Genomic DNA, 12,081 nt, shown 5'->3' on the forward strand with positions numbered 1-12,081 from the left:
CCAATCGTATTGCGCGGCTCTTTTCCGCTTTGGTCAGAGAGTATAAAGCGCCCCACCTAGCTGCGCTAACATCAGTTACATCTTACATCGGATTCTTAACGTCCTTTCTGTGAGACCTAGCTTCTAGTTTCTCCTCCTCTTCTTTATTTTTGAGCTCAACAGACTTCACAGCTTCAGTAAACATGGTGAGTATGACGATGCAGTTTTTCTTTACCCCTTGTGGCGATTTCACCAAATTCATCTCATGGAAATCCAGATTAACCTTCAAAAAACACAAAGAACGGAAGTTAAGATGTCGGGCGGTTTGACAAACGTCGTCTTCGGTGACTCATTTTAACTGTAACTCTGCTAAATTAAGTGTAACTCAATATACCACACCCCAAATTCAAGTTCTGCAGTGGCTGTTGCCAGTGTCTGGGTTTTTCCTGTCGGCCCGTTGACCTAGTTGGCGCCTGTCAATGTGCTTTTCTTCAGCCTGAAACATTCCTCTGTTTTACCGCCTGTTTGAAGAGGCCGGGCCTTTATGAAACAGCGACCACAGGCTTTTCAAACCACAATCTATTCAACATGCAGCTTTCATATTCAGTCTTTGTGTTAACCTTTTGTATGAAAATCTTTCACTACAGCTGTGTTTGGTTTGCTTCACCACAAAACTTGGATGTTAAGATATTTGATTTTCTTCCTTAAGCACATTATATATGTCTGAATAATCAGCATCTCTGTGATTTGTGTTTCTAAAGGCATTTTGAGGCTGGGCCTGCTGCTCAAAACACTGCAGCATAAGAAAACGCCTGTGACTAGACTCTATTGTCCACTGGAAATGCTTCTATTGTATTTGATTTCTCACTACTTCTCATATGTTCTCAAATTGGTGAAGATGTTTCCCTGCTTGTGTGTATTTTCATGCATTTTCCTAAGCTGCAGCGAGTTGAGCTCTGAGGCCTCCGTAGCTGTCTGTTCAGAGGGTAAATTCATGTGCAACGTGTCAGTTGACTTTAGTCATAGTGGTCCGGTATAGGCTTCGTTACAAAGAAGCTCTTTTCTTCCTCAGATCTTACATTAGTCCTAGATCAGTCCTTAACATGTGATCAGTGGCATTCAGCATCTAATTTGTTATAAATAACACTAGAACATCTCTTAAAGTGGCTTTCCAGCCAACCAAGACAATTGATTATAATTCTTATAAGGACTTGAACAGAATAAATGCATACAGATAAATGACTTCCCTTTTTTTTTCGTCACAGCGTGAGTGTATTTCAGTGCACGTTGGACAGGCTGGAGTCCAGATTGGCAATGCCTGCTGGGAGCTTTACTGCCTGGAACATGGGATCCAGCCGGACGGACAGATGCCCAGTGACAAGACAATTGGAGGAGGAGACGATTCCTTCAACACCTTCTTCAGTGAGACTGGAGCTGGAAAGCACGTCCCCAGAGCTGTTTTTGTGGACCTGGAGCCCAGTGTCATCGGTAAACTCATTAAATATAAACTTTAAAAAAATGTTAGTTTTCATGAGTGTTGTGTGTGTGTTTTTTTTTTTTTTTTTTTTTTTTTTTTTTTTTTGGTCACTCAGTTGAACCATCTTGTAATTTATGCTAATTTTCCTAAGATGAGGTACGCACTGGGACCTACCGCCAGCTGTTTCACCCTGAGCAGCTGATCACTGGCAAGGAGGATGCTGCCAACAACTACGCCCGTGGGCACTACACGATTGGCAAAGAGGTCATTGACCTGGTGCTGGACAGGATACGCAAACTGGTGGGTAACTTGATATCAGGATGCATCAATCCTTAATTTTAGCTCTAAATATCAAACAAATCACAATATTGTATAGCATTTACTCACTGTCTCTCCCCCTCTGCCCTCAGGCTGACCAGTGCACTGGTCTTCAGGGTTTCCTGGTTTTCCACAGCTTCGGTGGCGGCACCGGCTCTGGTTTCACCTCCCTGCTGATGGAGCGTCTGTCTGTTGACTATGGCAAGAAGTCAAAGCTGGAGTTCTCCATCTACCCAGCTCCGCAGGTGTCCACTGCTGTGGTGGAGCCCTACAACTCCATCCTGACCACCCACACCACCCTAGAGCACTCTGACTGTGCCTTCATGGTTGATAACGAGGCCATCTATGATATCTGCCGTAGGAACCTCGATATCGAGCGTCCTACCTACACCAACCTTAACAGGTTGATCAGTCAGATTGTGTCCTCCATCACTGCTTCCCTTCGTTTTGATGGTGCCCTTAATGTTGATCTGACAGAGTTCCAGACCAACTTGGTGCCATATCCCCGTATCCACTTCCCTCTGGCCACCTATGCCCCAGTAATCTCAGCAGAGAAGGCGTACCATGAGCAGTTAACAGTGGCAGAAATCACAAACGCCTGCTTTGAGCCAGCCAATCAGATGGTGAAATGTGACCCTCGCCACGGCAAGTACATGGCTTGCTGCCTTTTGTACCGTGGTGATGTGGTGCCCAAAGATGTCAATGCCGCCATCGCCACCATCAAAACCAAGCGCTCCATCCAGTTTGTGGACTGGTGCCCCACTGGTTTCAAGGTTGGCATCAACTACCAACCGCCCACTGTGGTTCCTGGTGGAGACCTGGCCAAGGTGCAGAGGGCTGTGTGCATGCTGAGCAACACCACTGCTATTGCAGAGGCCTGGGCTCGACTTGACCACAAATTTGATCTGATGTACGCTAAGCGTGCTTTTGTTCACTGGTATGTGGGTGAGGGTATGGAGGAGGGAGAGTTCTCTGAGGCCAGAGAGGACATGGCAGCTCTGGAGAAGGATTATGAGGAGGTTGGAGTTGACTCAGCTGATGGTGAGGGAGATGAAGAGGGAGAGGAGTACTAAACAGACATGCATTCCCTTGTATCATCTGTGTGACTTCAGTGTCAAATAAAGTTTGCTCATTAACTGAACTATTGTTTGGTGTCTTTAATGCACTCATTCCACAGAACAGAGGTACTGTTAGTAATAACAGTATTTTTATTAGAGCTGTGTAGATAATTGATTCTGTAGCTGACGCTAATATAAAGTAGTTTTAGAAGGTACAGTTTTCAAGATCATCTAAGCCACTGTTAAACATTTAACAAGCCCTGTCTGCTGAAGAGGAACACCTGCTCTGGCACCTGGTTCTCAAAGTGCCATTTGGGGACCCTCAGTGATCCTTGAGGGGGATCCTGGGTTTTTTGTAACACTGACTGAAAATATTTAGTCATTGGATTCAGTCACATGGTATAAAAAAAAAAAAAAAAAATCTAAGAGCAAAAATTGTATCAAATGGGGTCCATGGTCTAATATGTGGCACATTAGGGTCCTTAATGTCAAAAAGTTGAAGAAACCACTGACCTAGAAGGTCTAATAATTGGACTGTAGAGATGATCCTGCTGCTTTACTCACTCCTGTCACTTGGGGGCAGTGGTGTTCAACAAATGTTTGCTGCTCCATGGTGTGTTATATAATACAATATAAAAAGTTTAAAATATAATGGGATAAGGCTTTCAAAGAGAGGGAGGGCACTTTTAATCCAGGTGTAGAGACCTCTGATGCAGGATTCAACATAGGCACACATCTGGTGACATCACCTCAGTGTGGCTCCTTGTTTAACTGCATGGTACTGTTATAATGCTTTAGAAATGCCCTCATCTTCCAAACTTCACAGCCCTATTTTAAATTAACTGCAGGTTTCCTGTCAAATATTTAAAGTCTCCAGCCTATAACTCAAGATTAAAGACTTTAAAAGCTTGAGAGTCACAAAAGAGCTTATCCAACTGTTTTCACAGGCGGGGCAGTTCTCCACAGCAAGTTAACTGACCTTTAGGTGAAATCAGTGGAGTCTTTTAATTGTAAGCCTATAATGACTGTTATCTCTGAATTTTATTCTTTAGAAAATGGGATAGATCCAATTGGCAGTGATTTAATCAAGCTGATTGGATCTGGACGTCTGTGGAGGAAGAGGAAGTTCATATCAGAACTATTATCAGCAAAAAGTGAGTATCAAAAGTTAAACTACTCATTATGCAGCAGAAAGGCCTCTGTCTATGTTACTGTACAGTACATGCATTGTTACTATTTCATCGAATTATGCAGCATTTTAACGTTGGAGCTGGTAGTGGAATTAATCTTACTTCAGGTACTGTTGGGCTGCTTTGTCTATAACCTTGCATGGTGTTTTATAAATTCATAGGTGCCGTATCTAAAATATTAATTTGCAAAGCAGTGATTGTATCGTATTGTTAGATAAATCTAGTGGAGGAAAAAAGAACAATATTTGCCTCCAAAATAAAAAAAAAGCAGCAGAGAGTGGAAATACTCAAGAAGGAATGTCTAAAAATTGTACATTATCATGTAATCACCCTGTAACCTGCCAATCAGAGAAACCAAATCCTGCAAGGTTGGATGGCGGGTCCAGGTAGGAGGGGCTTAGGGCATGGCTGAGGGCAGTGTCTGTTCTGTTATGACATCAAAAAGTTCCAGAAGTCCTGACGGCTGGTTTTAAGGCTCAGTTTCTGAATACAGGCTGTGTGCATTTCTCTGTGGACTGAGGCTTTGATACTTTCACAGTATTGATATAGAACCTAGACCTGCTTCATAATCACAAACACATGGACATCTACCTTTATACTGGATGGGATCTTTAACTGGCCTGGACAGAGCCCTGACCTCAACCACATCCAACACCACTGGCATAAACTGTGCTGCTGGAAGTCAACCAACCAGACCTTATTGCCTAATATCAGTGGTGGACTTCACTAAAGCTGTTGTGGCTAAAAAATCCAGCTCCAAATCCTGTGGCATGCCTGAACCCAGATGGCTGTTGCAGCAGATTGGGCCGACTGCATTATGAGTTGTAATAGTTAATTTGGAGAAGCAGCCAGTCAGCAAACCCAAAGACTGTGAATCCACTTTTAAAGGCCACTTAAATGTGAAGCCATCTGTATCATGTGGGTTAACTAATGATGCTCTTTGTTTGTTGTCATTTGTCTAATGTGATATTTGCTCCCTCTTGTGTGCAAACACACTAATAGCTGATGACGAGGATTTTACAGAGGGGAGGGTAAGATGGAGAGAGAGAGAGAGAGAGAGAGAGAGGGCATCATAAAAAAAGTATTAAAAGGAGTAAAGACAATTGGATTACCTTTTTTGTCGGTAATGGTCCTGAGACCAATAAAGACTTTTTAATGGATATCTCTGACAGGACACTGTGGGATGTAATAGCCTGGTGTCTCTCCTCACCCATGTATGGCTCATGAGTGGAGGGGAATACTGATTGTGTGCTGACTGACTTACTTTAAAAGAGACAGATGATGGAGTGCCGAAACATTAACATGTTTTTCACTTTGCAATTTAGAGGTTTATATCATCAGGGAAATGTCTCTAAGAGGCAATAACATGTAAAGTGGTCTCTCAGTGTATTCAAAGTTGTCCCAGCACCTCTCTCTCTCTCTCTCTCTCTCTCTTTCTCCCTCAAAGCCGGTGTGACAAGTTGAGCGTTATGACATCCCAAGAGACTCAGGGAAATGGGCCACACTGAGGAGCAATATCACTTCAGAGATGAATGAATCACTGCTGGCTAAAAGCTATCCGAGCTTGGTGTTGTCAGATGAAATGATTATGAGATTAACATTTAGTAAAAGTGTGTTTTAGTGCCATCAGTCACAGAGATGATTAAAGTCATAAAAAAAGAAAAACACACATGAGGTGATAAGAGAGGCACATCAGAGAGCTCTGGGCAGGGAAGGGCTCCAAGAAATTTATTTAGGAAAGATATAATTATGGCTTGAATGAGCAGCTTCTCCTTGAGTGGCGCTATAAAGAAGAGATTATATGGAAAAACAAAACCCTACATTAAGTGTAGAGGCCACAGAAAGGCTATTAACCAGTTCATTCAGGTTGTAGTGCAGAGAAACTGTGGAGATTACTGTGAAAAACATGAACAGAAGTTTTTATCGGGTTAGTCAGTTCATGCTTTATCATTTCTTTTTTTTTTAAATTTCATTTCATTAAAATAAATCCACGTGATATTTATATGTGACCTACGAAGAGAATTAAAGGAGCTATTTGTAAGTTCTGCTATTGCTACGTGTTAGCATTAACAGCTGTTTACTTATCGGTCTTGCAAAGTGCTTCAGCCATTGTCAAGTTTACGAGAGGTTATAATACGTCCTCTGAGCAGCACTACTTCTTCAGGGCAATTTGTAATTTGGTGTCGAAAAGTAATGAAGCGCATCGACTGGGCTGAGGCTAGCCAGTTAGCATGGTAACTTCAGTACTAGGAAAGAAGTGATTAATAAATAACAATAAAGGCAAAACAAGAGTGTCTTTTTTCCACCTCTGGAGACAGCTCAAGTTTGATGCTGAACTCACAACATTTCTTCTGGATTATAACCAAAAGAAATAACCAATAACCAGCTGTTAATGCTAAAATTGGCTACATAACAATAGCAAAAACTTACAAATAGGACCTTTAATGAAAGGTGCCTTCCAGCATCAAGTCTTATCTTATGGCAGTCTTATCTCACTGTCATCATCACAGTTTGAAAATGTATTTTAATGTATGTAATTAAATCTATACTAGGCTACATGATGGGCACTAATTTTGTGACTAAAAAACTAAGAAGAGAGAAACCCTCAGCTTTACAAACTCTGACATTCATTCAGTCACACTGTCTTCCACACGATATATATATTTTTTTTTATCCCATAACTTTGCGCTCTCTTCAGCCGATGTGACACAGCATTTTATGAAAACCGTGGCCCTAAAAAAGCACCTGCATCTCTAGTGGAGCGACTGTGACTGAAAGCCAATTATCCTGCCTGTCACAGAGAGCAATGGAAAATTTCCACCACTGACTCATTTTCTGACACTCCGTGGAACGTGAAAGGACAAACAGGTCCGGTCTGTGTGGAGATTATTTGGAGGAGGGGATCTGATAAGCTGTCTCAACACCATGACACGGTCCACACAAACAGACCGGAGCACCGTCTGACTCAGCGCCAGCTCTGAGGACACGTCTGCAGGATTTGACAGATTATGTTCTGTCTTGAGGAGCCAAACATGAAAGACAAATCATTAGACAGGATTTGGACTGGAAGCCAAATTATGTCTATAAGCAACTTATAATTATGTATACAGCTACATTTCTAGTGTTTCACTGTTCATTGCGCAGATCATTAGCAGAACAATGCAAATAATTCTTCACAAATTTCTTCTATAAAATAATTCAAGCTAAACCAGACATGTGGCCAAGCTTATGTTGTAATAACAACAAGAGAAGGCAGGCAAATTCAACAGAAAGTCCTTTACAGGGTATGAGCAAAAGCAAGTAAGTAGCACACATAGAACGAACAAACAATAAAACAAACAAAGAAGAAAAAAAAACTGTTAAATGCGACTGCTGTAAAAAGATAATCTTGACTTAAAGGTGCTCAGGGCTGTTTCTAGTCTCAGATCTTCTGTTTTGTTCACTAGTTAGTTCTAATCCAGGGAAACAGGCAGTAAACCTGAACCAGCCGACCTGAGCAGTTGACAAGGTCCATGCTGGTTTTTGGACCTACTCCAGCAGTGATTTATGGACCAGAGGCAGGACTTTAAAGTTGATTCTTTCAGGGCCTTGTCAGCAGTGTAGTGATCTGAGAACTGGAGTTATGTGCTGAACTTTTTTATGCCTCTGCACCGTCGACAGCCAGGGCAGGAGGCATATTGTTTTCTAGTTGTCTGTCTGTCCCATTCTTGTAGGCACGATATCTCCGTGACGTTTTGATGGAACTTCTTCAGATTTGGCACAAACACTCACTTGGACTGAAAGAGGAACTTATTAGATTTTGGTGGTCAAAGGTCAAGGTCACGGTGACCTCACAAAACATGATTGTGGCCTTGTGAACGCAATATCTTGAGAACCACACAAATGTCCATGTGGACTCAAGGGTGGACTGATTAGACTTTGGTTGTGAAAGGTCAAAGGTCACTGTTACTGCACAAAACACTTGGCCATTATTCAGGAGTTCACAGAGTAACTATGACAAAATTTCACACAAATGCTTAATATTTTACATGAGTCTGGGTAAACAGGGATGTGAGGAGGCATACAACTGCGAGGCGGTAATTCCAGTTGGTTCTTGTTACGACCCTGACAGCAGCACTCTGGATCAGCTGAAGCAATCTTAATCAGACCCGTGAACAGGGAACATATTAACAATGTTGGTAGATAAAATGTTTTTGATTTTAAATGGGTTTTCTCCCTTCGCAATATCATTCCAATCAAATGTGACAACAGATCAGTCTGCCTCTGGGTTGGAACCCTGGGGCACCACAACGTGAAGTGTTTCCATTTAAATTTTTCTTTTTTTGAATAGTCTGAAAGACTAATTGATTTACCACAACCCACAGTCTGCTGAGAGAGAGAGAGAGAGAGAGAGAGAGAGAGAGAGAGAGAGAGAGAGAGAGAGAGAGAGAGAGAGAGAGAGAGAGAGAGCAATGTCATCAACAGGTGAGAAAAGAAAAAATACACTGAGGCTTTTCATATCAACATCATCAGCTGCCAACATTACAGAATGAAAGCATTTTTGGCTCTTCAGGTAAAATCCATTACCTCAGTTATTCAACAAATGATGGAGACAGATCTGCTCTGCTGGAGACAGAAAAGTACATGTAAAACTGTACGGTGGTTATTTATTCTACTTAAAACATGTTGCCTAAACCTGTTTGACCTTTACGAGTTAAAGTGTTCAGAAATTGGATATATTTGGAGAGCAGAATAAACTGGACATATACACCATGTTCCATTTCATTTAAAACTGCTCTGAAGGTTACAACAGCCTGTGACTTTTAAAATATATGTAGAGAGAAACTCTGTACAGATGAAAGAAAGGAAGCTTATGGTTAGGCTAATATCTGACAACATGTGTGGCGTGATTGTTAGATCTGCCAGAGGTGACCAGATGTGAGTCTGAACATAATCGTAAAACCAAACCTTCAGCTTGAGACGTCTTTGTTCTCTGACTCTCTGACTCACATTTCTGTATTTAGGAGCCTCATCTGGATCCTTGTCTTTTTGGCGTTTATGGGGAACAAGGGTTTAAAAGAGGAGCCTGTGGAGAGTGCAGGGGGACGGGGTGGAGGAGGGTCGCAGCGATACGCAGCGTCACATACTGGATCCCTATGAGCAGCCATTAAAAACCACAGATCAGGCCACTGGGAAGAAGAAGATACTTTTTCAGGTAATTTCATGAATCAAGCTAAAGGAGAAAACACTCAGACTCTGACGATCAGTTCTCCATGATATCACCAGATGTGGTTGCTATGGGAGATTTTGGATGGAGCTTGGTGGTCCAGCCCATCCCATCACCATGACAACATCATAATATGACTTTGTGCCACTCGCTCAACAAGTCCTGAGATCTTGAGTTGGTTAGATTATAACTACAGACATATGGTTCAAACTCATTAAATCTGATTCAGCTTATGGGTAATACAGCAAGGATGGAAGTCAAGTACTTATCTAAAGGGTCTTTACTTTTTCCAGGTCTTCAGTTTGAGTTGTGGCGCTTCAGCGGGAAACGATCAATCCCTTCACTCACAGAGAAACCTTGGCCCTGTATTGATGCAAATAAAAAACATAAAAACATGGGCATCAATATTTGTCTTCTACACACCTGAACACCGCCGACCCGTCTGCAGCTCAAAACGCTGTACATTAAAATGTCGGGGTGGTGAAGGAGCTGCGCAGGTCCAGGCTCTTCAATCAAACCAGCGACAGGAAAAACACCAGTGTCTTGATGATTAATTCCAGATCAATTTCCATGTTGTGTTTACTGTTTACTGCTAAATGCACCAATGATGCATAAGAAAGCGTGTAAAAGCAGCTACTCTCGCCAAGCACTGCGGCACTTTGACTTATTGCTTTCTGACCTTTCATGGCATTTTGAAAGGGCAGCTTGGCAGACAGATGGTGCATACACATATGCAAATTGATAACGTTAGGTGATGACGGTAGCGGGCTGAATCAGAGATTTTAATAATTTGCTCAGTGTCTCGATAATCCCTCTTCATGACAGGAGTGCCACTAATATTTGAGTTACAGCATAATTTTCCCTGTGTCACAAAAACACACACCTCACTGTTTTCATTTTCCAAAAATATAATCAAAACTCTGTCAGCAAAGTAAAAATGGTCCAGAAATCTCAGAGTGAACGTGTCCTTTAAAGATCAGCTGAATTTTTAATGTGAATGAAATCTTAATGCCTCAGGCCTCTGACCTTGCTGTCATTAGAGATTCATCTCCAGTCAAAGTTAATTTCAGTTCAATTAGTGAACTACACATTGAATAAATGCTTGTCTCTTCCAGCGTGACCTTTGACCTCCACTAACATTTTTAGTGAAGAAGAAAACAGTCAGGCAGTGGCTTTAATGAATAGTTAGTTACTGTCAGTATATCTGCAGGTGCACTACATTGATTACTGTGAATAACCAGATGATGAAGGTCATCAGGGCCAGTTTAAGTCGTTACACACAAAGTCACGTTTTTTTTAGCTTTCTTTTGTAAAAGAATGTTTTTTATGAGTCACAACACAGAGACGGTGCATATAGACACTTTGTGTTTATTGAAATGACTTTTTTTTTTTTTTCCATTCATGAATTGTTCAAAAAGGTTCAAAACACTGAAGGACTAAGTGACACATGGAGCAGGTTATTCTCACTTTGACTTCAATGTCAGTTCAACCTAAAGGCTGAAATATGCTCATTTCTGTGCATCCTTTGCCTCCAATGTCAAGAAAACACTGAGAAGATCAAACCACTGAAAGGTTGAAGGACGGCCATGAAAAACATGATTTCTTTTCCAGCCATTATGAGTAAGCACCACAAGGAGAGGTGCTACTTGACAAGCTGAGTGATGTTTCTCTACGGCACACATGGTTATCAAGGCTGGATCAGAGATCAGTGAGGGCCCTGCAGCCAACTGTTGCTCAGAAACAGGTTAATCCAGCCATGATACTGTATCGTATCAAGTGTATCTCCACCTTTTTGACACTGTATTTGCAATTATAACACAACCGTCTGAATCTGGTTATGTAATTATTATTTCATGCCCTTATGCTGCTGAGCTAATATCCACTTACTGGAACACTAGGAAAAGAAACATCACAAATATGTTTGAAAGAAATGCACTGCTTATTTGTTTTTATAATCACAATGAGGAAAAAATTGTGAAATGTATTTTATGTTTTTTATATAGTGATGTCACAGCACTTGGCCAGATGTGACGAAGAGCGCTTCATCACCTGACTTTGTGAATATGGCAGCATGCACTTGTGACTGTTAGGGATATGGAAACACATGCACTTCAATAATTGCACAAGCACTTTAATAGGAGCAACAGCACTTTATTGAAGATTTGCACAATACAGTTGATAACATTGCATTTTGCACATTTGTATGCCTAGACTTTCCACTATTGATGATTGGAATATTTGTCTCCATAGTTATTGTCCTTTTTAATTGTGATTAGATGGCAGGTGCTGTGTAGGCCACGCAGCTCCACCTGGAAGAGAGGGACATGGCAGTAAATGTGCAGCTATGTTGTAATGAATAAAACAATGAGCTTAGAGTTGAGCCAAAAGAATGTAGTGGTTGATGTAATGTGTAGTATGTGCGATAAGTGTATGAAGGTGCAATGAGGGAGCATAAAGTGTGTTAACTACTCACCAGTCTCTTTGTCTTCAGGGTGTTTGGGCAAAAGGCTTCCCCAGACAACGGACCCCATGTTTTATAGTTCCGGGGGTAACCAAGTGTAAATTGGTTCTTCACCAGTGTTAGAGAAGGATGGTGGTGAGACAGGACATGCTTACTTTATTAACATTTAACTTCAACTGAAATCAGTCTTTTTTTAACCTTGTGCTGCGTTCGATTCATGGTGGAAATTCCCATGATGAAATTTTCACATTCAGAGCTTGAGGAGTTCCAAGTCCACGACTAATAACGCTGAATGTAAACAATCAACAAAGCTAACCATGAGAAACTCGTATCTTACCCGAAACCTACCTGAATATTATGCAGAAAGGTACATTTCAAATGTAATTTACTAA

At 41.4% G+C, this 12,081-nt stretch overlaps 1 protein-coding gene across 1 annotated transcript; it reads left to right on the plus strand.

Moving 5' to 3' along the window:
• Positions 1 to 41: 41 nt before the first annotated feature.
• Positions 42 to 2,915, plus strand: LOC139637383 (tubulin alpha-1B chain-like). Its single transcript, XM_071506051.1, has 4 exons — positions 42 to 185; positions 1,245 to 1,467; positions 1,608 to 1,756; positions 1,867 to 2,915. The coding sequence occupies exons 1-4, from the start codon at positions 183 to 185 to the stop codon at positions 2,845 to 2,847; spliced, it is 1,356 nt and encodes a 451-aa protein (XP_071362152.1). The 5' UTR covers positions 42 to 182; the 3' UTR covers positions 2,848 to 2,915.
• Positions 2,916 to 12,081: the final 9,166 nt, after the last annotated feature.

Source organism: Trachinotus anak, unplaced genomic scaffold (assembly GCF_046630095.1).
Source record: "Trachinotus anak isolate AG129_WGS33_773 ecotype Australia unplaced genomic scaffold, CSIRO_AGI_Tana_v1 ptg000020l, whole genome shotgun sequence".
NCBI classification, from domain to species: domain Eukaryota; kingdom Metazoa; phylum Chordata; class Actinopteri; order Carangiformes; family Carangidae; genus Trachinotus; species Trachinotus anak.